At 41.5% G+C, this 27135-nt stretch overlaps 2 protein-coding genes across 3 annotated transcripts in view; one reads left to right on the forward strand and one right to left on the reverse strand.

Moving 5' to 3' along the window:
* Nucleotides 1-18535, forward strand: kctd17 (potassium channel tetramerization domain containing 17). 2 transcript variants are annotated; one of them, XM_055058102.1, is made up of 7 exons: nucleotides 1-463; nucleotides 8846-8954; nucleotides 9566-9657; nucleotides 10980-11126; nucleotides 12660-12785; nucleotides 13682-13813; nucleotides 14813-18535. In XM_055058102.1, exons 1-6 carry the CDS (start codon nucleotides 119-121, stop codon nucleotides 13775-13777), a joined length of 915 nt encoding a protein of 304 aa, XP_054914077.1. In that variant the 5' UTR covers nucleotides 1-118; the 3' UTR covers nucleotides 13778-13813; nucleotides 14813-18535. The 2 variants fall into 2 exon arrangements, with proteins under 2 accessions (XP_054914077.1, XP_054914076.1); XM_055058101.1 differs by having other exon boundaries at nucleotides 19-463; nucleotides 10980-11078.
* The window catches only part of gucy2cb (guanylate cyclase 2Cb), a 26294-nt gene continuing 17486 nt past the window's right edge, over nucleotides 18328-27135 (reverse strand). Inside the window, exons 11-27 of the mRNA XM_055058083.1 lie at nucleotides 26677-26770; nucleotides 26424-26526; nucleotides 25889-25945; nucleotides 25717-25788; nucleotides 25024-25128; nucleotides 24861-24947; nucleotides 24025-24157; nucleotides 22914-23051; nucleotides 22756-22832; nucleotides 21975-22066; nucleotides 21740-21898; nucleotides 21015-21207; nucleotides 20630-20804; nucleotides 19603-19701; nucleotides 19422-19516; nucleotides 19248-19324; nucleotides 18328-18976 (exon numbers count right to left, since the gene is read on the reverse strand). Coding sequence (XP_054914058.1) covers nucleotides 18769-18976; nucleotides 19248-19324; nucleotides 19422-19516; nucleotides 19603-19701; nucleotides 20630-20804; nucleotides 21015-21207; nucleotides 21740-21898; nucleotides 21975-22066; nucleotides 22756-22832; nucleotides 22914-23051; nucleotides 24025-24157; nucleotides 24861-24947; nucleotides 25024-25128; nucleotides 25717-25788; nucleotides 25889-25945; nucleotides 26424-26526; nucleotides 26677-26770 — 1964 coding nt within the window. The 3' untranslated portion in view covers nucleotides 18328-18768. The remainder of the gene's footprint in view (nucleotides 18977-19247; nucleotides 19325-19421; nucleotides 19517-19602; nucleotides 19702-20629; nucleotides 20805-21014; nucleotides 21208-21739; nucleotides 21899-21974; nucleotides 22067-22755; nucleotides 22833-22913; nucleotides 23052-24024; nucleotides 24158-24860; nucleotides 24948-25023; nucleotides 25129-25716; nucleotides 25789-25888; nucleotides 25946-26423; nucleotides 26527-26676; nucleotides 26771-27135) is intronic.

The following is a 27135-nucleotide window of genomic DNA, read 5'->3' on the forward strand; positions in this document are numbered from 1 at the left end:
ATGGCTGAGCCAGTGCGGCGTGGGGGCGGGGCTTGCGCTGACGTTGGCGGACCGAAGGAGCGGAGCCAGCATTCGGGTTCGTCCGCCTGAGCGTCGCGAGTCTCCGGGTTTCCAACAAATGGCAACGACCGCAGAAGACGTGCGGGAACCGGCGGACGCCGCCGCGCCGTCCACGCACCTCGGCGGGACCCAGCAGCACAACAGCAACAACAACAACAACAACAACAACAAAGACAAAGAGGCGGGGGAGAGCGCGACCTCCGCCGCCTCCGAACCCGGCGGGACGGCGGCGCAGAGCCTCGGCAACGGCTCGGTCATCAACCCCAACGGGGGCGACAACGGCAAGTGGGTCCGGCTGAACGTGGGCGGAACGGTGTTCCTCACGACGCGGCAGACCTTGCTCAAGGAGCAAACTTCGTTCCTGTACCGGCTGTGCCAGCAGCAGGACCTGCACTCCGACACGGTGAGTCCGGAACCGGGGCTGAGGCGCAGTACTTACCGAACAACAACAACAACAAGGAGTTCTGGAGAGAAAGCATGGAGAGTTCAATGACCTCCCACAGGAGGTAGAGGTGGTGTGTTCAGGTCCTGTGGGACATTTACATGTTACATCCATCAATATGTGGAGTGTTTATCGGCTTTGAGTGGTTTTATCACCACATCTCTATCAGCTGTTGCTTTCACTCTCTTAGTAAAACAGTTATTACAGTTATGAACAGTTATTATGTTGTGACCACGCAGCTGGTTCACCTGCAGCTGAGAAGCACCAACAGAAGACTAGAGGTTAAAAGGTTAAAGATGCCGCCCGGCAGCGCATTTCGTTTTCACTAACTGATGTAGAGCGACAGCAGAAACAAAGCTGGAAAACTGGATTTGACAAAAAAAAGTTTTTAAAATGTGACGTTAAAGAATAAAGCCCCCAGCTAATGTGGTGGTGCCTGTGTGAGACGATGACATCACAAAGGGTTCAGGAATGGAGCCGATCAGCTGGTTTGATTAAACTTTGGAGAAAATGTTTTTGTATGCAACCTGAACTCTTAGTCACAGTACGAATCACAGGAAAGACACTGACTTTCCCTCAGCTGTGCAGACCCTTCACTCACATCAGCATGCTTGATAGCTAAAAGGGAAACTGACAGGTTGACCTACCTTTGTCTGATTATTTATTGCTCACAATAAGCAATAAATAAGTCAATAAATTGCATAATAAATTTAAATGAGCTCCATTTTCAGTTGCATAATTGATCATTTTTCTCTTCCTACCAAAAACTGGTGTTTTGGTCTCAACAAGCCCTTATTCTGAAGGACAATTTTGTTTACAGAGACTTTATCATTCATATTGTCTGTTGTTTTGTTTATTCTGGGTATTTAAAGTCTCTTCCAAATGTTCATTAGAATTTAAAATTTCTTGATCTTTGAGAATGTGAGAATAGTCACAAAATTATAATATCATTTATCACAATAACTTCTGGGAGAGCTTATCGTCCATTTGACACTGGAGCTGGAAGACATTTTAAATATTCAAAATAAACAAACAGAAATAACACATAAAATTATTTCTGGTCTCTGTAAACACAAATGTCCTTCAAAATAAGTCAAAGACTTTAGTCATTCAGCTCTTGGTAGAAAAAAAGAACAAGAATAAATCATGCAAATGGAAATTGATCTGGTTTTAATTGTTAAATGTTTTTCGATGTGCAGCATCCAGCAGCTTTGCTCGTCCTGCTGGTTGACTGGAACGATGGGAAGCTACTGGCTGAGCTCCAGTTTTACGCCTGGTGGCACCAACTGGTGGAATTGGTGGAGATTTCCCGTTTTCTGCAGAGATGCTCGGCTGGTGTTGTGTTGGCTGAATGTGAGCTAATAATGTGTGTACAGTCTGTTTCCCTCTCCTCTGTGTGTGTGTGTGTGTGTGTGTGTGTGTGCGTGCCTGTGTGTGTGTGTGTGTGTGTGTGTGTGTGTGTGTGTGTGTGTGTGTGTGTGTGTGTGTGTGTGTAAGTCGCTGGGCTCAGATGGATGAACACGTGCTGCAGGGAGCTGCACAGTCGGTATCCGTGCAGCTGGCATCTTATGGGGACATTGAGGGAAACCTATTATGCGTCTGCCAGTCACATGGAAGCTGAACGCGCTGAAAAGGCTGCAGCATCTCATTAATGCTGCACGTTTCCTTTATGCTGCAGCCTTTGATGTGGACGAGGCTCAGAGAGCGCGACATGTCTCTACTGAAGGTGAAAACCTTCGCAGTCTGGGCTCTAGACGTTGCAGATGAACGACCTGATGATCTGAAGTTCACAGAGCACAGCAGCAGGAAATCTGATAATTAGTGACATTTAGTGAAGATCTATAAAGAAACTCAAACATCTTAAACTCATGAATCATTGAGGAGCTTCACAAGCCGGCAGGAACCGCATCAGAACCGCAGGGAGACGGTTAGTTTGTTGTGACCTTCCTGGTTTCTGAATAATGATGATGATGATGATAATGATGATAATGGAAGTTAAACTTTCCGTTAAAACTCAGGATGTTGTTTCATGATCATCTTTAAACATTTTCTACCTCCAGCTTGCCAAACAAAAACTGCAGCAGGACTAATTTCATTGAAGCATGGATTAATATTAAAACTTAGGAAATGAGAACAAAACACTTTAAAGTCTATTTTTTGTTCTGCTTTGGAGCAACAGATCAGAACGGAAATCATAAATCAAATCATTATATAGTGCAATATTCCCACCCCTAGTTTTCATCCTGACAATATTTCTAATGGCTGCAGGAAACACATTAACATGAAAATGAATTTGCTTGAACTAAAGTTTTCAGCAATTTCAGAACTTGTTCTTGTTTGGCTGCATTTTCAGCCTGATGATGAAAATCAACAATTAAAAGAGAAATAAAAACTGAAAAGTTTCGTTTTTCAAAAATTCCTGCATTAAGAAATTTCCTCTTCTCGACATTTACACAGATTTGCTCCAATGTTTTGATTTAATGATAAATGTGGCAGCAGAACCGGCAGCAGAACCGGGCCTGGTGCTGCTCAGTGGAAACAGAACCCGGGCGTCCTCCACCCTCAGCTCCATCTGCTCAACCTGAAGACGCAGCAAAACTCAGAAACACCAACATGTCACAGAAACAGCAGCTGCTGTGCTAAAACAAAGTCAGAGCTGCAGATCGATCACATCCAGGATGTTTTTCTCAGGCACAAACATTCAGACACATTTTGTACGTTAAACTGATGCAAGTTAACGATTTGAGTTCATCTAAAGTGGATTTTTCTCTTGTATCAAGAATCTTTTTATAACAGAACACTCTGTTTTTAATCTGCTAGATTTAAAATGAAAATACCCCATGTTTCTTGTTTGTTTGCTCATTTTAATTTGTGTAAAAAGTAAAACAATAAAACTTATTTCTATGTAGTTCAACGTGACCCCACCAGGATTTTGCAATTCTTATATGATTTTTGCGATTGAAATCAAAGATTTTCTGGTGCTTTAAAAATATTCTTCATCAGTATTTGCAAGGATTATTATTATTTATTTTTTTATCATGTTGTTTTTCTGAATTCCTGATTTCTAGTCAGTTTTTCTGCGTGTATCAGAGAAACGCCATGTGAAGCGGGAGGCTGCAGCGCTCGTCTTTGCAGGGATTTAGTGATTTTATTGTGTAGTTTTGCTGAATGTGGCAGAAGTTCAGATGGTTTAATGCTCGTATTTCCCTGGTGGATGTTCCTGGAGACTTTTCCTCCTGCTGGGACGGAAACTGAGCTCCAAACCCAAATCGAGTTTGGTTTGATATGGGCTCTGCTTTGACTGAAACCTGTTTCATTCTGAGCATTAACCTCTGAATGAACCGTGAACACTTTGGATCCGGAGCTGCCTGTGGATGCGTGAGTCAGCAGGACCAGAGGAGTGTTTACATTTAGCAAAGCTGATGCATGCAGCTGCAGTTTGTGCCACTCAGCAACCAGGAAGCCTGAGACGTTAACCTCAGTCACCAGGAAGGTCCGATCTGCAGCTACTATTAGCTTCTGCTAACAGCTACCATTAGCTTCTGCTAACAGCTACTATTAGCTTCTGCTAACAGCTACTATTAGCTTCTGTTAACAGGAAGGATTTAACTAGGCTTGACAGGATAACAAATGTTCCTGGAAGAAAGATTGTCCCAGACGTTCCAGCAGTGAGCAACATCATTATTGTTTTAGTATCAATTTCCAGTAATATAAAGGTGATAATATTAGAATAGAATTCAACTTTATTGTCATTGCACTGTCACATGTACAAAGCAACGAAATGTAGTTTGCATCTGTCCAGAAGTACTATACAAGATATCAATATTTATAATAAATATATAAGCAGAATATTGATGTGCTATAAATAAAATGTTTTTGAGAACACAATCTAAAAGATCAATGAACTTTAAATTCTAACCAACATTTAACACTGGACCTGGAAGACGTTTTAAATATCCATAAATAAATTAAATGAATCATGAAGTTTATAAACAAAACTTCAAAACAATTATTTAGTTGAGACCAAAACAGCCGTGAATATATGAAGAATCGTTCATTATTTTCTGATGTTTCTGAGCCTAAACAGCAACAAGCAGCAACATGTTGCTGGTTGCTTGTTGCTGGTTGCTTCCAGTGTCATGTTGCTGGTTGCTTGTTGCTGGTTGCTTGTTGCTGGTTGCTTGTTGCTGGTTGCTCCCAGTGACATGTTGCTGGTTGCTCCCAGTGACATGTTGCTGGTTGCTTGTTGCTGGATGCTTGTTGCTGGTTGCTCCCAGTGACATGTTGCTGGTTGCTGGTTGCTCCCAGTGACAGGTTGCTGGTTGCTTGTTGCTGGTTGCTGGTTGCTTGTTGCTGGTTGCTTCCTGCGATGCGTTCAGGGTGAAGCAACACGATTGGGTTTCCGCGGCGTTGAGACGAGTCCTGATGTCGGTGTGAATTCCTGCACACGTCTGAACCGGCGGTGCCGTCGTGTCTCAACACGCGGCGCCGGCCAGGAAGTGATGGCGGCTCGTTTCCGCCCGCAGGACGCCTCAGTCCGAGCAGCTGGCATGAGAACATCAGTTCATCCTCAGTCAGCAGCAGTTCAGTGAATGTTTGGCATGTTTCTGATCCCGTTAGCAGCGGCTAACTGAACCCGACTTGGAGACGCAGGAGGAGTTTCTTCATTAAAACCTTCAGATTTCCTTTATTGTGAGATTTCTGGTTCTTGCAAACTGGATGTATTTATCATTTTGAGGAGATGAGTTGCTTCATGCATTCAGTGTGCAGAACGAAGCATCATATCATTAAAATCATATATTTGATCTCATTTTGTTTCTTGGCTTAATTCCCTAAACAAATGTTTTTCACTCTGCTGCTGCATTTGGTCCTGAAATGGTTTTAGTTTTCAGTTCATGTCGACCAATATGGAAAACTTTCCTGAGTAAACATGGAAGAAAGCAAATTCTTAGAAAAATGTGAAAGACAAACGTCAACATTTCTGATAACTCCCCAAACCAGATGGCCTAGTTCAAACATTGTGCAGCTTTGCAGGAATGATTTTCTGTCACATCATGTTTGCAGGAAATAACTGAACGATTCGTCTTCATCGGTCACATTGTGCCGTGTGTTCAGAGGAGCTGCAGCCATATTTCACCAATACGCATCATAACAGACGACTGATCAACTGATCAATGGACGATGCAGCTGGCAGAATATTCTGTACCATCAACAACTTCAGGCATTCTGGGAGATGTAGGCAGAGGGAGACGTTAGCAGCCTCTCACAGCTAGCTGAGCTAGCTGCTAGCAGGAGCTAGCTGCTAGCAGGAGCTAGCTGCTAGCAGGAGCTAGCTGCTAGCAGGAGCTAGCTGCTAGCAGGAGCTAGCTGCTAGCAGGAGCTAGCTGCTAGCTCACTCCTTCTTTGGTTGCCTAGCAACAACTTGCTGCCTCATAACGGCTAAAAGATCAAAAACATGGAAGGAAAGTGGAAATAAAACGGATAAAAATCTCATCAATAATTATCAATGTTAATATGAAACTCTTAGAGCAGGAGACATTGATCAGCCTGTTATCCATTCGGAAGAACGTTGGGAGTCTGACGGATCAGAACCTCGTTCCGGAGGGGAACCCAAACAGCCGCCATGACGCCTCCAGGCTCTGGTGGCGACTTTGGATCGATTTTCCTGTTAAAGTAGTCAAACTAAATTTACCCAGAATGCCCTGCAGTCCAGTCCACTTCCTGCTTATGGAGCGGTTTCCGGTCCACTTGATGTTCAGACCTCTGATCAGAAGAACCAGGAACCAGAGACCACGAGACCGACCCCTCTTTGACTTACATTAAAGACGCACCGTAACCTCTGACCTCTGACCCCTCCCATCAGAACAGCTGGGGTAACCGGGCCGACCAGAACCACAGACTGTTTGATTCTGAGAAGTGTGTGTGTGTGTGTGTGTGTCTCTCTCTCTGTGTGTGTGTCTGTGTGTCTGTGTGTGTGTGTGGGGGTGTTTGTGTGTGTCTCTGTGTGTGTGTGTGTGTCTGTGTGTGTGTGTGTGTCTCTCTCTGTGTGTGTGTGAGTGTGTCTCTGTGTGTCTGTGTGTGTGTGTGTCTGTGTGTGTGTGTGGGGGTGTTTGTGTGTGTCTCTGTGTGTGTGTGTGTGTCTGTGTGTGTGTGTGTGTGTCTCTCTCTGTGGGTGTGTGTGTGTCTCTGTGTGTGTGTGTGTGTGTGTGTGTGTCTCTGTGTGTCTGTGTGTGTGTGTGTGTCTGTGTGTCTGTGTGTGTGTGTGTGTGTGTGTGTCTCTGTGTGTCTGTGTGTGTGTGTGTGTGTCTGTGTGTCTGTGTGTGTGTGTGTCTGTGTGTCTGTGTGTGTGTGTGGGGGTGTTTGTGTGTGTCTCTGTGTGTGTGTCTGTGTGTGTGTGTGTGTGTGTGTGTGTGTGTGTGAGTGTGTCTCTGTGTGTCTGTGTGTGTGTGTGTGTGTGTGTGTGTGTTTTCAGGCTCCTTCTCTCTCCAATCAGTGATTTTCTCGTCTCTCTTCCTGTTTCTCTGATTTCCATCATTTCTAAAACTGTTTTCTGATTTTTAAAAATGTTTTTTGCAGCCGGTTCTGCTGAATCTTTCTGCCCGTTTATATTTTATAGTTTATGGATCTTATGCGACGTGTCCTGATTCATTATTTAACTCAGATTATTGATTTGATCCTGAAAACCCAGATTAGATCAGCTCAATAATCTGATCCATTCAGATTAACAAGCTGACCGCTGGCAGGCTGAGGTTTTCAGTTTGCTGCAGTTGATCGTTTCTGACATTCGACACGTTTTCTGCCGACTCATCAGGTTTTTCTGTTCTTAAACTTCTGCTTGGTTCCATTTCTGCAGCTCAACGCTTTGCATGGTCTGTCATTAATTAATCACATTTGAATCAAAATTTACGTCAACAAAATCAGCAACATTTTCAGCCTTAGTTTTAGGAGAACAGAGAGAACTCCTAAAATCCATGTCATTCATTAAAATGTACTTGTTAAAGTCCTGGGTTTAGTTTTGTGTGTCTGGGGTTTTATTTTATAGTCTGAAATACTTTGCAGTTCTGCTGTTAAAATGCTTCTTTTACTTTCTGCATCTAAAGTTGAAATAATCCCGTGTGAATCCCAGGTTAACAGAAACCTGTCCGTCCTTCCTGGTTATGCAACTCGCTGCAAACTGTTGAGCTGAAGCTCTAAATAAAAGCAGCTGGAGGCCAAAGTTTTTATCTGCCTGCCGAAGGATTCAGTCACATGAAGAGAGAACGACTCACTGCTTCTGCTCCAAATATAGAGCAGAAAACATTCATGCACTTCAGCCTGTCACCATGCAGAGCCACAACCGGACCAAGTGACCAGGTCCGGACCCGGTTCCGGACGCAGCCAGGTCCGGATCCGGACCGCAGGCAGGTCCGATTCTGAAGAATGGAGGCAGAGTGTTGATGTGTGTGAGCTCAGCTAACCTGCTTCATTTCAGCCAACATGGCGGCTCCAGGGAGATCGGACCAGCAGAACCCAGTGCCAGAACCAGCAGAACCAGTGATGATCCTGGAGCCCAGCTGGTTGAAGGAAATGATGTCAGCAGGCAGTTCTGCTGACATCATTTCCTGGGATAAAAACCAAAACGGATTAAAATATACTGAGGAGCATCCAACCGTTTATCCATCCAACTGTTTATCCATCCAACCGTTTATCCATCCAACCGTTTATCCATCCATTGATCCGGGATGGAAGTTATTGATTAATAATTTAAGTTTGTGTTGAATTATATCCTGATTAATGATTAATTGATAAACTGCCATTTCCGTAAAACTGATCTTTCCATTTATCTTAACATTTAGTATAAATAGTTTTATTATTAAACCCGAACATCAAACATAACAACATCTGATCCTCTGATGTTTCCGAATAGAATCAAATGTGAAAAGCTTCATTTTGCTGTGAACACAGAAACATGTTGCTATTAAATGAATGTTAAAACTTTTTACCCATGAAATGCATGAACTGTCCTCAAAATCATTTTTGATCATGTTTTTGCACCGTATTGCTTTTTCCTGACTTTTTCTCTGCATCAGTAACATTTGGATCATTAGTGTCTCCGTCAGAAACGAAGCACCAAAAGGTGAAAGTCCAGGAATTTATCCAGTGTTTATGTTTCAAAACAGAACCACCTCCCAAACTGGACTGTTTGGTCCGTTTCTCCTTCCGTACGTCCGTCTGCTGCAACACTGAAGGAAAACGAATCGATAGGAACCAAATTTAACCTCATTAATACGCAACCTGCCGTCCGTCCGCCTGTCATGCATCCATCCACGTCCTGCAATACTTTGTGTTTCCTGTCTGTTTCAGGATGAGACCGGAGCCTACGTCATCGACAGAGACCCCACCTACTTTGGTCCCATCCTCAACTACCTACGTCACGGGAAGCTGGTTTACAACAAGGAGCTGGCGGAGGAAGGTCGGCCATGTTCCCCTGAATCTGATGCACTCAGTCACCGCAATGCAGTGTGCCATGCTAACGTTAACATCGCACACTAACACCATACCACTAGCTATAGCACGAAATATATAGTTACATTGTTCAACATGTTACAATTTAAAGAATATATGTATTAATCTGTTTCTAATCAGATCATAAAGATCTACAGGAATCTAAAGTAAAAGAGGTGGAAATGTTCATGACCTCTTAAAAAAATATCCGTTTTATTTTCAGGTTTTAAAATGGAAGAAACCGTTTCAAAAAATGTTTGCAAAAAGTGGATGGACACATTTTCTTTTGTGAAATGTTTATTTATAGATATTATGTAAAAAAAAAAAAAGAAGTTTCCAACCCAAAGTCAAGAAAATAGATTTATGTGATTATTGGTATTATAGTGATTCCATAGGAAAATTCAATGCAACTATTACAAGAAAAAGCCTGAAACAGAACTGAACATTAGTTATGTTTACATCATCATAATCATTGGAAACCAAAGTTTTTATGAGCCTCAGGTTGCAGAACGTTGACGCAGGATTTACTCCCGTTGCTCGTTGCTCCCGTTGCTCATGTTGCTGTTTTCTGGTTGCAAGGCGTTTTGGAGGAGGCTGAGTTTTACAACATCACGCCGCTGATCAAACTGATCAAGGATCGGATCGTAGAGAGAGACTCTAAAGCTACGCAGGTAAATTTATATCTTCATGTTTCTGAAAACATTCACCAATATTAAGGAATTCCTAACTAAAAACAAGCTCATATATTATGCTGGAAGATTATCTGTAAGTTACTTTTGACTTATTTCAAATGTATTAATATATTTGAAATAATTGGTGAGATTTTGTTTTTGCATATAAAGTCAGTTTGAAGCAATAAAATGAAGATGGTGCAAAAATGTGGTTATTTAATTGAATACTTGGTATTTTAATAAGATTTGAATTTGTCTGTAATCTTTCTGACCCAGTTTAAAATAAAAAGCTTTAATCTGCGCCAAAAATGGCCCCCGGACCACATTTTGGACACCCTGGTGCTGAGTTTAGTAATGAGCACATAAATAAAAAATGCTGCTAAATACTGAGCCGTTGTTTTTCACTGGATGTTCGTTCTGTCTTTTCTTACGTAAAGCCTCAGACAAACGGCCACTTCCTGTGACGCATCAAACATCACCAAAAATATCAGCATGTCAGCATTTTAGCTTCTGGTCACTTAGTTACCTTCTCATGGCTTCTCATGTCACTGGGCTTCACAATAAAAGCCTTTTTTAAAGGAGAATAAAAAATGACAGAAAACATTTTCACTCTTTCCTTCTGTGAGTTGCAGCACCAGGTTTTAATTATGAGAAAAGTCATAATATTAGCAGCAGAAAGGTGCAATTTTACTAGAACATCTTAAAATGTTAAAAAAATGTTTTTATTTGGAAAGTTTGTATAATTTTTGTTATTTTTTCGTCCTGATAAATAACTCCTTCATTCCCCTGATTTTATGATTCTGTTCTGGTAAAATTAAAACGTTATTCTTATATTATACCAACCTTATATTTGTTCTCATGTAACTTTTATTTAGTAAATAACTGCAGCATTCAGCTTCTATGCAACACAATCTGGAACAAATTTCCCAAAACCTTCAAACAGCCGAAACCCTGACTTCCTCTGAACGAACGCGGCTGCCAGAGCTGCTTTTAAATCCTAACAAATCAAACATTGACCAGCAGATGACCAGATGATGATTTTGATGATGAAACTCATCTAGTTATGTTTGTCTCTATTATGGACTTTATTTTTGTTTCTATGACTTAAAGCTCAGTTTATTCATTGATAACTTGCATTCTTCTGATCAAAAATGATTATATTGTGTTGCAGAATTGGCCTGAATTCAAAGTCCAAATAAACAGAAGCTGTAAAACAAGATGGCCGCCTTGAGCCACGGCGAAAAAAACCAGACATGTTTAGGTATCAGGTGTGTTTGGGTTGTTCTGTGTCTCACCTGTCCCCCCCCCCTGCACCACTCCAGCAGGTACCACCCAAACACGTGTACCGGGTTCTGCAGTGCCAGGAGGAGGAGCTGACCCAGATGGTCTCCACCATGTCGGACGGCTGGAAGTTTGAGCAGGTCAGCGTGCGCGCCTGCAGAAAGCCCCGCACCGGACTGCTCTGGACTGTGGGTTGGACTCACGCTGCTGCTGACCCTTCAGTTTGACCCCTGACCTCTGCCCTGCTCTCTGCACTCCTCAAACTAAGGCTGGAAAACAAACAGATGAGTCAGAAACTGTGAGGTTTAACTGCAGGTCGTTTCTGTTCTGCGCTTTGAACAGTAGGTGGCGCTGGTTGGGTAGGAACTGGTTACATTAGCTTGAATAACTGCTTTGAAAAAATGTAGAAGTCATTTTACTTTGCTGTATTTTTACTTTTACTTGAATAATTTTATTAAGTTTTTCTTGAGTAAAATTTCTGGCTTTTCTGAATGAAAAACAAAAACGTGTTTCAACCAAAATCCACCAAAAACTGAAGTTTCTGCAAAAGTTTCATAAGTTTTTCAATGAAAGAAACTGACTGAGAAATTTTCTTTCCAAAATTTCCACTTTATATTTTGGTCTGTCTGTTTAAATATATTTAATATTTAATTATTAAATAATGGATCATTTGATCAGCTACTCAGTACTTGAGTAAATTTTTCACCAAATACATTTTTTACTTGAGTATTTTTTACCTCTGGTTACATTTACAAAGTTATTCATTCTAAAGATCTGGTATAAATGATGCAGGATATTGAATAGATACACAAACTGCTTGCCATAGCTTCACATTTCTATGACGACTGGGGTTTCCTCTCTGGCTCAGTGTTTCCTGATGACTGGATCCAGTCAGGTTGTCGTTTCGCTTCTCGTCGTTATTAGCAGCCAATCCTGCATTGGTTTGGTGTGGATTGCTTTGCTTTGTTCTGTAAGGAGCAGCAGATACTGACTGGTACAAGTTTCAGTAGCTTTAGACACTAGGAGTGGAAATTTAGCGTGAAATTGTTCCAAATTTTTGACTTATGGTCACAACAACAAAAAATTACACTTATGTCTGAAACTCCAAAACTTGATAGTTTTGTTCCCAGATGTGTTATTTTCCTCTGTCAGATTTATGAAAGTCAATAAATGTTTGAAAATGTGACTAAATGCAGTTACAGTTCAGTGATGAGAATCAAACGTTTCATCCTAAAGAAAATGTGATTTATGTTCCACTTGTATAAATGGGTCAGTTCGGTTTCAAAGCGTCTGCAGTTTGAACGTAAGTCGGCAGCAGCTTTTCTTACCGCCGTGAACCAGAGCGGAAACGATGAATCATAACTAATCAATTATTGAAATAACTAGTTTAGTGACTGATTAATGGTCATTAACTGCAGTCTGCAGACAGTTTTCAGGTGAATAAACCAGCTGCAGGTTCTTTTCTGTCCTGCCGCTTTGCTTCGCCTCCCTGCCCCACAGCATGATGCTGCTGCTACCAGAACCTCCACAGACCCCCTTTTCTCCCTAAACCTCCACCCTGCATGAGCTCCAACACTTTTCTGCTTTTAAAGTTTTAGTCCTGTCAGCCCAGTTCCTGACTCCAACCCGCCTGACCACCATGCTGTGTCGTCTGTCTCTCTGTCCGTCTGTCTCTCTGTCCGTCCGTCTCTCCGTCTGTCCGCCCCTCGCTCCTCCTGCAGATGGTGAACATCGGGTCGTCCTACAGCTACGGGACGGAGGACCAGGCCGAGTTCCTCTGCGTTGTGTCCAAGGAGCTGCACACGGCCGGATCGGGCCTGGGAACCGAGCAGAGCCACAAAACCAAGGTGACCGACCAGAACCCGGCGCCTGGAGTCGCTTCACGGCTGCTTGAGTTCCACCCAGAGATGCAAATGATCGATTAATGCGATTGATTAATCATTAATTAGTAAACGCCCATTTCATTGTAGCCCTGAACATTTTTATAATAAATCAGGAAGCATGTCTTAATATTTTAAGATGCCGGTTTAAATAAAGAAATATATTCAGAATATTAACGTTATTTCTCTTAATATTAGGACTTTATTCTCTTTCCTATGTTTCTTAGTTTGGCCCAAATACCAGGTCGAACTAAATAAACATTAGTTTGTTTTCTAATATTATTACTGTAATAATCGTCACAGAACCGCATAAAGTGCATTTCCCATCACTCACTGGACTTTGTTTAGGCCGTTTCTACTTTTTGCGTTGGGTCCCTCCGCCATTTTGTATGAACTGGCTCCTGTTCAGGATGACCAGCGGCGCCCTCTGCTGGATGGCGGCCAAACTTCAGCACCAACAAGATTTAATGAGTTGGAGCCAATTTTAGTCTAATAAACCGTAACTCGGTGATAAATATTAGGTGGATTGATTGTCTGCATCTGTGGTTGTAAAGATGGATGGATGAGAGAGGAGCAGTTGTTCTCCTCCAGCTTGGAGTGCGCTTTGATCCTGCGTCAAATGCTGCAAATGTCACTCGCCTCAAAATGTCACTCAGACTCATCCTCACTGCTCTGCTTCTCCTCCCATCCATCATCAGCTCCGTTTCCCTCCAACTTCAATAAATTGATGCGCATCTTTCTGTATTTATCTCCCAGCATTCCACTCGACTCTGACGCTCATCAACATTTACATTTTATTATTTTTTGTCTTGCTTTTTTTCCCCTCCTTTTTTTCCTCTTCCTTCCCTCGTGCCTGAATCAAGCCGCTGGAGACGCAGGAGGAGGAAGCAGCCAAGGAGGAAGAGGAGGAAGAGGAGGGAGGGAGAGAAACCACGGCGAATGAGTGGCTGAGAGAATGAGCGAGTCATGTTTGTTCCGAAGGGAAGCGGGAATGGGTGAGAAACCGAGCAGGACGTGTTGGATCGGCTCCATTAATGTGTTTGTGCGTCTGCAGAGACGCAGGAGCCTCTTGACACCAGATCAGATCCTGGAACAATCAGCTAATGGCTCGGTGTTTCCATTCGTTATTAACTGGAACTCTTTTCCCTCACCACTAGCAGAGTACTGCTGCACATCGGACCTCGTTTCAATGTTTCCAGCCAAATACACAAAGCAAGTCATAAACAAATTAATGGGTCAGAAATTAGAGAGGATTCCGATCGATTTACAAAATGATTGTTCATGAGTCGTCTGTTTCCTCCTGACGGTCCGGTCGACCCGGTTCTACTGGAACCAGAACATCTGGAACAGAACCTCCAGCTGCTGTGGTTCTGACCCAAACCAGCCTGTTCCCCTCCTGGCCTGTGGGGGCGCTGCACCAACACCACAGGGACACTAAAACCTCTGAAGACACTGAGAGCAACTTCCTGTTTCACCAGATGAAACAAGATGGAGGACGGCCCAAATCCGACCTTTCAACCCTGAAATAACCCGATCTGATCAGATCAATCGGTTTCTGATGTCACGTCGCATTTTATCCAACTTTTCCGTCATTGACGCAGTTTTACGGTCGATCAATAAAAATATATATTGCTATAGACACGTGATTAATATCAGTAGATGACTGATAGAATATTCAATACATAGACTATCCTGTGATATTTAAAACAAAACTAATTATTGATAGACAATGATTGATTAGTGTTTTGATTAAATATCTAAAATTCTGCCAGCCCTTCTGGCTGTTTGCTGCCTCAGATCAAACTGATTGATCGGTTGATTGATTGGTTCTTTCTGGTGACAAGAAGCCTTCCTGAAGTTTCTCTGCAGCAACGCGTATGAACTCTTCACATCATCATCATCATCATCAGCTCAGCCATCGCAGCTCAGACCGGACCGAGCCGTTCTGTCCCGTCACTTTACTGTAACAACCTGCTGTTCGTCTTGTTTTGCAGCTTTTCCAGATCCACGGGTCCCGCATGTAGGAGCCCCACCCCAAACCGCTTCCTAAGCCCCGCCCCCTCCGACTGTCATCAGCGGACCGCCGTCAGAACCGGATCTCATGTCATCGAGACGCAGAACAATCCTGCTCAATCCGGTCGTTTCACTCCAACAACAGAGCTTAGTAAGTCACAACCAAAGATCCGCAACCGGCCGGAGGTCAGAGGTCAGCTCTGACCCGCGGTTCTGACCCGCTGTGCAGCTGCTGACAGGCGGCGTCTGGACCCTGACACGTCCCACTGTGGCGTCTGTCAGTTCTCCATCCTCGTTGCCCCCGGTGATGAGGCAGCACTTCCTGTTTTTATTCAGACGGCAGAAAGAAAAGCAAACAAACCCGTTCAGGACGATCAATTCGTTTCAGCCGGATCAAAAAACAATCTGAAGGCGAGACGAGTCTCCATTGGCAACAAAACTACATTTAAAAAGACACTCAGCGTTAGGACAAGGTTGTTTTTCATAAGTGTAATGGAAACACTTTTCAACAACCAGATGTTACTACTGCCAGAAATGACAAAGAAGACGACAGGAAGTGGTTGGAGGATGATGGCGCTGCAGATTTTAATTGTATTATTTAATGGAAACATAGTAATTGATTTTTTGACACTAGTGGAATACCAACTGTGTTTCCATTAATCATGAACTGACACAAATTGAAATTCTGAAAATAAATGTGCTTTATGGACCCTTGAATATTTTGAAGAAAAAATTGCGTTTTTTAATTAAAAGTTTTTGCTCAATGATGAGGTTTTTAAACAATCAAAATTTATGTATTTCATTAAACTGTACTGGAAATGCTTTGTTCGCATGATCAACAGGATGTTACTACTGCTGGAAACCACAAAGACAACAGGAAGTACTTCTAGGATGGTGCAGCAGGATTTTAACAAATTATGACATGAACAAAACTATTCATGTGTGATTTAAATTAAATTTCTTATTTAATAGAATCAGCAATTACAAAATTGTTTTTTCTTTTGCATTAGTAGAACATCAACAAAATTTTGGGCACATTTGTAATAGAAACGAGTAAAGTATTTAGAACGATGCCACACCATCATCCTGTTTTCTTTGTCGTTTCCAGCAGTAGTAACACCAGGTTGGTGATCATGTGACTCGTGTGATGTGAAAATGTGTTTCCTTACAGTTTTGCAAAATGGACCAATTTAAATGCAGCCAAAAACTTACAGAAAACTTAATTTTTTTTAATTGGAGTGTTTCCATTAAGCAAATTTATTTTCAAATATTAAATTGCACGATTATATGGTGAATGGAAAAGGCAGAATAAGTAGGCAGAGTCTCCTCTGATTGGCTGATAGATTATTATGAATATACAGCAATTGCAAAATTGTGTTTTTCAACATTAACGGATCAAAACACACATTTTTGTGTGATGGAAAAGTGTTTCCATTACACTTATGAAAAACAACCTTGTCCTAACGCTAAAAGTGTAAAAATGTATTTTTGTTGCCAATGGAAACACACAAAACACAGGCTTCCGTTCTGCCTCCATGTTTAGCTTCTTATTGATAGATAAGAAAATATTTGGACAGTTTTTATTACTTGAAGCTGCATTAAAGTCCAAATCATAACGACATGAGGCCACACAAGCAGCGATCAGATGGTTTTCCTGTGTGCAGGTGTGTCTGGACAGGTGGAAACGCAGCACATTGGAGCCTTTGTTGGTTCAAAAGAAACAAAGAAAAAAGATTAATCTCAGAAATTCCTGGTTTTTGTCTCAAAAAATTCTGAGGTTTGACATTTTTAGCATTTTTAAGGAAATTACCTCGTTCTTGAAAATTTCTGATATTCTTTTTGCAAAATTAACTTGTCTTTTTTCTGTTTACAGTGGTCATAATATGTTGTATGTTTATGGCTAAACTACAACAAAAAGCTCACTTTGTAAATACAACCAATGATTAAAAAGACGCTTTTAAAATCGTTTTTAATCCACAGGAAGTTATGTCCTGTTGGAATCAAGATGGCGGACGCTGCGAAACGTCCAGAGACAGATTACATTAAAATGTCCCGTTAGCGACAATCCAGATTTAAAACCGTCTTTCTTTGTGTTGGTAGATCAATTCAGAGCTGCAGTAAACCAATAAATGTTAAAATAGTTCAACTTTAAGGAGTAGATAAAAATCGTCTGTTGCTCATTTTTTATGGTATTGGTCCGATGAGTGAAACTGGGCCGATATTTATCGGGTCATGTGACGCTGATGCAGCAGAGGATTATCTCTTGGCAAATATCAGCAATATTTATATCAGATATCGGCCCACGGTTTCCAGTCGGTGGTCGATTGTCAACAGAGCGGCGGCCATCTTTGTTTCTCCCGGCCTTTTTAACTCGGATCATCCAGTGCCTTGAGTTAAAGCAGGAAGCCGGACCCGACATGTCTGACAGGCAGGGTTTGTTGCTTCTCTACATTATTTTGATGAAATGTGGACAGGACACTTTTGTTTGGTTTATTTTGAATGTTTGGTTTTTATTTTCTGTGTGGTTGAGGTTTTTATAAGTTGTGATTATTTTCTATTTGAAACAACGACCATCAGGTTTTCTGAATGTTCTTCCTTCCGGTTGAAGCCGGTGCGTCTCAATAAACCAATAATCTACTGAAGCCGTTACATTCAGAAAGTCAAACTAACATGGATTTGTTGCAGTCACATGGTTCAAGTGTTAATTCATTTAAATTGGAATATTACCGTAATTTCCAGACTACAATATTTTTTTTCACATGCCGAAGCGGTTAATATGTTTTAAAAACTTAATTTCTGATATTTTATGACAAACATTATAATTTAAATGTTTAAATCAAATTGTTTAAATGTTTTCAGTCACTAAATAAACAAAAGTAATTTAAGTTTTTGTTTCGGATGTATGTGCAGATTTACTACAGGAAGTTTACATACAAAAGGACTATTTTTAAATCTTGTAATCCACAATTTTATTAGTAATAAAGAGCAAAAAGTGAAAAAATATAAAAAATCTTAAAAACTCAAAGAAAAACCTCAAGTTAAGCACAATGCTAATATTCAAAACTGGACTATTTATGAGATTTTTTATTTTTATTTTCTTTTCAAACTTAGGTGTGTTCAATAGTCCGGAAATTACGGAGCAACAAACCAGCTAAAAATATGACAGGAATGTTCTGTTCGTCCAGCAGGCTGTTCAAAATCATGGAAAGTTGAGTGGAAGAAAAATGTTTTGGCAGAAATCTAAACCACTTTCATTAAAAAAAAAAATATTCTGAGTTGAACCAGAATTGATAAGTTTTTTTGTAACAAATCCAAATAAGTTTGTATTTTTGTTTGAAGTTGTGAAATGTTTGCTGCTGTGGATGCCCTTCATGGTCGGCATCATTCCTGTTGCTGTATTTCACCGTTTTCATGCAACTTCTGATGCAAAAAGCGCCACCTAGTGTTGCACTTTGAATATTCTGGTGAAAATCCAGAAACATGAGGCTGAAACGGCTGAACGTTTGGACTTTGTTTCATCAGAGCAGTGAAATATTTGTAAAACAATATGACACATGAAATGTACCGATGAATCTGTACAGGCGGTTTTAACTTCACCTGAACAACTCTTCATCATCCAACAGGAAGTTACTTCTATTTTTATTATTATTTACTGTTGACGGTCACTGTTGTATACAAAAATAAAACATTTCTTTGGATTCAGATGCTTTTGTTTTGAAATGATTTCCTCGTATAGAAGGCTATTATGATCTGATCATGTACAGGAGAGATTAATGTGCAAAGCGGCTGGAATTTGGCCTCAACAGGAGGAAAATATTCAACATTTTATCATAAAACAACGTCTGAGGAGAAATATCAACCTTTAAGGGTTAAAAGATTTTACAAAGTTCGTCCGCCATCTTTGTTCCTCCGTCTACGCAGAGGAGACGCGCTTCGTCTACAGGAAGGTGCTGAGCGTGTTTTCCACGGTGGCCAGCTGCAGATACTCAAGATGGCCGCCTTCAGACTCCACTTCTGACTCTTCGTCCTCCTCCTCTTCCTCACCGGTACGCACCTTCCTCCTCCGTACCGACCCTCGTCTTCGGCGCTCCAGACACGTCAGGATCATGTTGGCGAGATCCTGCTGCAGACGCTGGACGTTCTCTCTGCCAAGGCAGCCAAGAGTTTGACCTTTGACCCGCAACACCAACTCTTCTAAATCGTTTTTTATTTCTGTCTGATCTGACGTGTGATCAAAAATTATTGATATTTTCAGAGGTGATTTAAAGCCAAAATGATTGTGAATTGGCTTTTCAATCTTTCTTTAGCATTGTTCAATAGCAATTAGCATCCTCTAATTAGTTTGATCGGCAATACCGATTTTTCTGTGCAAAAGAGGAAGAGGCTAACAGCTAGCATGCGAGTAGGTTAGCTCACGTTGTTGGCGGAGTCGGAAGGTCGTAATCCTCCCCGGTTTCTCCCGTCAGCCAGAAAGTCGTTTCCATTCCTTTACCCTGAAAAAACCCAACAGAACAGAAACACTTTAGAAAAACACCAGGAACAGAAAAACCTCCCAGTTTATCTGCATGTTTTGCCGGCGGCCATCTTGACCTTCAGGTATGTTTCTCCTCGGATCTCGTACTGGAACTTGCAGTCAGTGCGCTGCAGGATGTGGATGGTGGGTTCGCTGACATGAATCCGCAGCGCTGCGGGGCGACAGCACACGTATCGGGTGAATGAAGCTAACCGACAGGAAGTGTCAGTCTGAACTTCCTGTGAGTTCACTGCTCACGTTGTCCAGAAGACTCCATCCGCGACGCCGTGTTGACCGTGTCGCCAAACAGACAATACCTGGGCATTTTTATCCCCACGACGCCTGCAGCACACGGACCTGCACACACACACACACACACACACACATAAACACACACGCACAGAGACACACACACAGACACACACACGCACAGAGACACACACATAGACACACACACGCACAGAGACACACACATACACACACGCACAGAGACACACACATAGACACACACACACACACAGAGACACACATAAACACACACACGCACAGACACACACACACATAAACACACAGACACACACACATAGACACACACACACATAAACACACACACACACACATAAACACACACGCACATAAACACACACAGACACACACACGCACAGAGACACACATAAACACACACACACATAAACACGCACAGACACACACACACATAAACACACACATAAACACACACAGACACACAGATCTGGTTTCAACGACAGCAGGATGACAACGTTGTTTAAATAAAACATTAACTTAAAAATACTTAAATTGAAAAAAATGTCAAACCTATTTTTACATCCGAGTTTTTTTTACTTGAAAAATTTTGCTTCCATTTAAAAAAATTTTTTTTTCAAATTTCAAATTGTTTTTAGTTTCAATTTTTGAACATTTCTTTGGCCTATTCATTCTTTTTCAATTTAAAATCTGTTTTTCAGTTTATATTATTTTCCATCTTAAAAATAATTTTTTGCTTCAGGTGTTTTTTCTACTTTAAAAATTATTCTAAAAATGTAATTTAGTTTCAGAATAATTGTCCAGTTTGAAATAGTTTTTCAACAAACTTTATGACACCAGTGTAGCTCCGTAGAGTCTCCACCTCCAGCCTTCGATGCGTTCCTACTCCAAAATGGCTGAATGAAACAGTTGATCGGGTGGATCAACTGTTTCCCTCAGGTTTGTTTCAGGTGAGTTTGGTGTAAAAGTTGGCGGCCATTTGGAGCGCGGCGGCGGCGGCTACCTGAGTGGACGCCGATGCGTATCCACACCGGGATGCCGGGCAGATGGCGTAGCTGGAAGGTGCCCATGAAGGACAGGATGTCCAGCGCCATGCGGCAGATGTCCACCGCATGTCGGTTCCCGTTCCTGCGCGGCAGGCCGGAGGCGACCATGTAGGCGTCGCCGATCGTCTCCACCTAAACAGAAAATAAAGAGGAACTGAAACATTTATCAGATAAAGTTTCTACTTTGGTCCTTAACGGTTCTATCTAAATGTTTCTGTGCAAATTTAATGTAGATTTGATCAATTCTGCAGTCTGAACCTCAGTGCTGCCCCCTTTGGGTTAAACAGTGGTACTGCAGGGGAGTTCTTCTTTTGGTTGTTTAGCATTTTGATCCCCTGGTACCTTGTAGACGTCGTGGTGGTCCAGGATGCTGTCGAAGCCCTTGTAGATGTCGTTGAGCATGTCCACCACCTCCATGGGCGTGCTGTACTGGCACAGCGTGGTGAAGCCCACGATGTCGCTGAAGTAGATGGTGACCTCATCGTACAGCTCCGGCTCCACCACGCCGCTCTCCTTCAGGCTCTTCACCACCGGCCTGCAGGGGAGCAACAACAACAGTTAGCTACATGTTAGCAGCAGGTTAGCTACAGGTTAGCAGCTGTTAGCTACAGGTTAGCAGCAGGTTAGCTACAGGTTAGCAACAGTTAGCTACAGGTTAGCAACAGTTAGCTACAGGTTAGCAACGCCACTTCTGCTTCTAAAGCCTGAAGGGATGCAGTATGGCAAGTAGTTTTAACATTAAATCAGGTTCGTTTAACTATCTGCAATTTAACATTGACTCTTTTTTCATTATTCAATTGTAATTTTTTTTTGCTTCAAATATTTAAAATTTGTTTTTCAGCTGAAAAATGTTTAATTTTTTCAGTTTAAACATTATTTTTCAGTCTTTATTTTATTTTCTCAATTATTTTTTTTTACATACATCTTTTTAAATTCAGTTTGAAATCTGTTTTTCTGTTTCAAAATTTCTTCTTGGTTCTTTTTCCTTTCAGAATTATTTTTCAGTTGGAAAGAACAAGAGGTCAAACTTTACGGCCCCACTGTAGCTCCGTACAGGAGCAACCGACCCGGGAAGCAGCATGAAGTTGAGGAAGTCGGCCCGGTCCCGCTCGGCTTTGTACAGCGACGTCCTCTCCTCCACCAGGTGCTCCAGGTTCCTGGAGTAGTTCTGCAGCCGGCGGATCATGTTGTCCATGTAGCTCTCGTTGTCCTGGTTGTGGATTTTACTGACGGAGGAAACGAGTTTTAATGAGCAGGAAGAGCCGTCGGCCCAACAGGAAGTGCACTGGGAATCATGGTTACCTGATGTTCTTCCCCAGGCAGTTCTCCACTTTCTTAAAGTCGGGTCTTTTCTCCGGATCTTCATCCCAGCAGCTTTTTATCATCATGTAAACCTGAAGGATGGAGGAATAAAAATCAATCACAGAGAGAAAGAAAAATTTAAATAATTTGTCAAAAATTAACAGAAATAAAAATGGGGATTTATCTTTCAGTCATATTTTACCATGTTATTTATTAATTTACTAATGTCAGTTTAAAACTAACTTATTAGCAAGCTAAATGTTTATCTCCAAACGAAACTCTTAGCCATTTAGTTAATGTACATATTGGCAATAAGCGGAAATGGACTACCAAAATAAAAGCTGGATGTTCCTTTAATGTCGACAGAGTTGCTGGTGAACGTCTGTGTTGCCTTAAAATGCTGGAGGATAAAAAAAATAAATAAATGATGGAGCGATTCGAAAGCAGCTAATGAATTAGCGTATAAGCTAATATTAGCATATTAGCTAAATATTCAGCTTGTGAATTACATATTCAGTGTCGAGATATTTGGTCAGTCACTAAATATTTACTTTGATGTTAATTTGCTAACTAAATAATTACTTTAAATTGACTTAAATATTTAGTCAAGTGCTAAATATTTAATTGTTGGTATTTAGCTCGCTAACTTAATTTGTTGACATTTGTTGAATAACAGTAAAATATGACTTTAAAAGTTAACCCCCATTTTAAAGTTCTTCTCTTATTTGGGCTAAATGAGCAGATTTTAATTTCTGACTGTATCTTTACGAACGGCGCTGACCTCTCGTTCTTTCTCTGAAGCCATCTCTACGTCGAGGTCCGGTCTGAAGTAGGACGTCATCACCCTGGACAGCTTCTCTGTAAGAAATGCTTCGGTTCAGCTCAAACAGGGACAACATCAACTCAGATTCTGGAGGAAAGGCGAGGAAACGCTCACACCTGAGTGGTCGGAGCAGGACTTGGAGTAGAAGGTGCTGCGCCTCAAAACGATCTCCTGGGAGATGATGGCGAAGCTGTAAACGTCTCCTTTCTGCGACGTTCCCTGGCTCCTCAGGTGCTCCGGAGCCGTCCACAGGTCTGCCAAACGACAGCGGCACAAACTAAAATCATTGCTGCACAAAATTTGACACTAAATGTGGGAAGGCTGGGTGACCTTTTGACCTTTAATTAATATCTGCAAAGCAAAAGCAGCACAAACAAAAATTATTGCTGCAAAAACATATGACACGGATTTAGTTATGTTTGAAATTGGAGAGGCCTGTGGGGGCGCTGTGGTTCATTTGTGGCCTGTGGGGGCGCTGTGGTTCATTTGTGGCCTGTGGTTACATTTGTGGCCTGTGGGGGCGCTGTGGTTACATTTGTGGCCTGTGGTTACATTTGTGGCCTGTGGGGGCGCTGTGGTTACATTTGTGGCCTGTGGGGGCGCTGTGGTTACATTTGTGGCCTGTGGGGGCGCTGTGGTTCATTTGTGGCCTGTGGTTACATTTGTGGCCTGTGGGGGCGCTGTGGTTACATTTGTGGCCTTGGGGACGCTGTGGTTACATTTGTGGCCTGTGGGGGCGCTGTGGTTCATTTGTGGCCTGTGGTTACATTTGTGGCCTGTGGGGCGCTGTGGTTACATTTGTGGCCTTGGGGACGCTGTGGTTCATTTGTGGCCTGTGGTTACATTTGGCCTGTGGTTACATTTGTGGCCTGTGGGGGCGCTGTGGTTCATTTGTGGCCTGTGGGGGCGCTGTGGTTCATTTGTGGCCTGTGGTTACATTTGTGGCCTGTGGGGGCGCTGTGGTTACATTTGTGGCCTTGGGGACGCTGTGGTTACATTTGTGGCCTGTGGGGCGCTGTGGTTCATTTGTGGCCTGTGGTTACATTTGTGGCCTGTGGGGGCGCTGCGGTTACATTTGTGGCCTGTGGGGGCGCTGTGGTTCATTTGTGGCCTGTGGTTACATTTGTGGCCGTGGGGACGCTGTGGTTACATTTGTGGCCTGTGGGGGCGCTGTGGTTCATTTGTGGCCTGTGGTTACATTTGTGGCCGTGGGGACGCTGTGGTTACCTTTGCTGCTGCTGAGGAAGGCGTTGCAGCCGAAGTCGGTGATCTTCACCACCATGCGGTTGTCCACCACGCAGTTGGTGGACTTGAGGCGGCCGTGGACCTGGATGTTGCTGGAGTGGAGGTAAGACATGCCCTGCAGGGATGCAGCAAGCAAGACTCAGATGTTAATAAATACAGGCTGTATGGTGCTACAATGGAGCCATAAAGTTTCAGACTGGAGGATGTTTTTTGGGATGTCTTTATTTCATCTTTTTGTTGTTCAGTTGAAACAATTTTTTTTATTCTAATTGCTTTTTCAAAGATCTGTTTACTTTTTTTAAATCTAAATATTTTCCCGTTTCAAAACTTTTTCAGCTAAAAATCGTTTTTTCTGTTTTAAATGTTTTCAAACGTCCTTTTTTGAACAAACTTTATGATTGTAATTTAGCTCCATACAGCCAGATGGAACTGCAGCTTCGTTATAAATTAATTCAATAATCTACCCTCACATAATTTAAATTATGTAATTAAAAAATTATATTTAAATTAATATCAAAGAAGTTATTGATGATTTTTTGACAAATTTGAATTTTACATATTAGGTTTAACAGCTGTGTGGACTTTTACTTTGAAAAGTACTCTAAAACAGGTACTTTTAGGGTTTTTTCCACAGAAATCCAGGTAATATACGAGACGTTAGCAGTTGTATAATCCCATAGTACTAAAAAGTCTAAGTGGTGTGAATACTTCATAGCCCAGCTGCTGTTATTGATTAAACCTTTCGTTTACGAGTTTCATGCTCTGCGTCACGTCAATCCGTTGCCGTCCTGCCAGTTGAGCAATCTGTGAAGTTTCACCTTGGCGATGTCGTACATGACGGAGATCTTGAACTCCCAGTCCATGAACGTGTCCTCTGGGTACGACACTTTGTCATTCAGCACGTACTGTTGGAGAAACTCCAGTCATTTCTGCCACTCTTCCTGTTTTCCGTGGAAACGTGTGCGGGTTGCGGGTACGTACCCGGAGTGACCCTCGCTCTCCGTACTCAAAGACGCCGAACACGCCCTCGTCAAACTGCGCCGTGCCATAAAACTTTGTGAGGTTGTAATAGTCGATGTGCAGAAGCTGCCAGGAAAAAGGAAAGAACCACGGCGCTGATGAGCTTCGGCAAATATTAACAGAGGCCATAAAAATCTGACACCAGGGGTAAATAAAAGATGATGGACTAGGAGTTATGGAGCTACATTGGGGCCATAAAGTTAGTTACAAAACAAAACAAAAAATTTTACCGAAAAAATATTTTGAAACAAAAAGAATTAGACTTTAGATTCAACTTTCTTTTTTTACTTTTTACATTTTTTAAAATAATTTTTGTTTCAATTTAATTTTTCTATTTTTTTGCCGTTTCAAAAATCATTTTGTTTCAAATATTTTATTTCTGTTAAAATTGTTTCTGTTTCAAATAGTTTAACAATTTTTTTGTTAAACTACTAATTTTTTTCCCAGTTAAATTTTTTTTTTTTCAGATTAACATTTTCTTAGTTTAAACTGTTTTTTGCAGTTATACAAAAAATATTTGAAACCATTTAAAAATTTTGGTTTCATTTGTCTAGTTTCAGAATTACTTTTTCCAGTTTCAAGAAAAAACATTTTGGAACAAAATTTATGGGCTCGGTGTAGCTCCGTACGTGTCCAGCTTTTTCTTCCTCTCACCGCATTCAGATCTATTGTCTGCTCTTTGTTGAAGTTCCCATCACAGTTCTTCAGCTCCTTCAGAATCACAATCTGAGCAGAACCAGAACAGAACCGTTATTTATCAGCTTGTTTGTGTTCAGAGGAAAAGATTTGTACATTCAAATCAGCTGCAGGTTTTCCATCCAACTACCTTTCTGTCATAAAGCGCTCGGCGAATCTTGAATTTCTTCTTCCTTTCTTCTTCTATCTAAAGAAATGACAAGAACATTTTGAAACTGTAAAAACATTTAGGATTTATCCACAGCCCTCCAAGCTTACTGCCCCCTCTGGTGAATCAGTGGAACTGCAAAAATGTTTAGAAACATCCAACATTTAGTTGGAGAAAATTAATCAGGAACACGTTCAGCTAAAAAATATTTGCTTTCAAAATATACACTTTGTAGCAATTTGTACAGAATATATTAAAACAAACTGTTTTATTAGTTATGTTTTTCTTAGTTGATCAGCGAGAGCTCGCCTTTAAAGCAACGTACGAAAGTTGTTTCATAAACTAAATAAATGTGGCTGTGAAGTTGCTTTTCGATACATTTTTTACCAAAATACTAATAAAGGTTGTTGTTAAAACAAACAAGATAAAAATGTTTTTTATGCAGAACTCAAAGTAAAGAAGATTGAACATTTTTAACGTTGCAGCAGCTGGATGTGATTCTCTGATGTTGGTTCACCTGCAGGGAGATGATGTTGTGTTCGCTGTCCTCCAGCAGAGAGATGAGGCTGGAGTTGATGTGGGACCAGCGTTTCCTGAGCAGCCGGTCTTTCCTGTTCTGTCTGAAGCATCATCATCATCATCATCATCATCATCATGATGGAAAGGTGAAAACCTGCCATCCTGTTCTGGCTTTTAACTCACATTTTACCATCACAGTAAAAGGACAAGCAGCGTCAGGTGACCCTCTGTGTCTCAGCACAACGACTCACCTGTAGAAGATAAATGCGATGGTTGCCACGACGACCACAGTGACAGCCAGGACGCCCACAATGATGTCTTGGATGGGAGGACCATTCATGGAGTCTAAAGTTTATTCATCAAGGCAGTTAAAGTGATGAAGTCACAAATAAAGCATTACATTTTATATCATCAAAATCAAATATTAAACTAATCAAAACCCATCAAACATATTGATCAACGTCTGGTTATTACGAATCAAAGGTAGTTCTGGCCTTTAGGCTTTAAGTCAGAGACTCAGCGTTTCAGGTGTTTTCATTATCATTATTACATGCAGGTGATAAAAGGCCGGCTTTGTAACCGTCTTTATCCGCCTCTGAATGTTCAGCTGTAGATATTAATCAGGAAGGTTTGAACACAGTCAAAAAATGAAATCGATCAGTTCAGAGTTTCTACCTGCAGCAGAAAAAATGATCTGAATTAAAAACTAA

The sequence above is a fragment of the Poeciliopsis prolifica genome, unplaced genomic scaffold, assembly GCF_027474105.1.
Source record: "Poeciliopsis prolifica strain line A6 unplaced genomic scaffold, Auburn_PproV2 SCAFFOLD049, whole genome shotgun sequence".
NCBI lineage: Eukaryota > Metazoa > Chordata > Actinopteri > Cyprinodontiformes > Poeciliidae > Poeciliopsis > Poeciliopsis prolifica.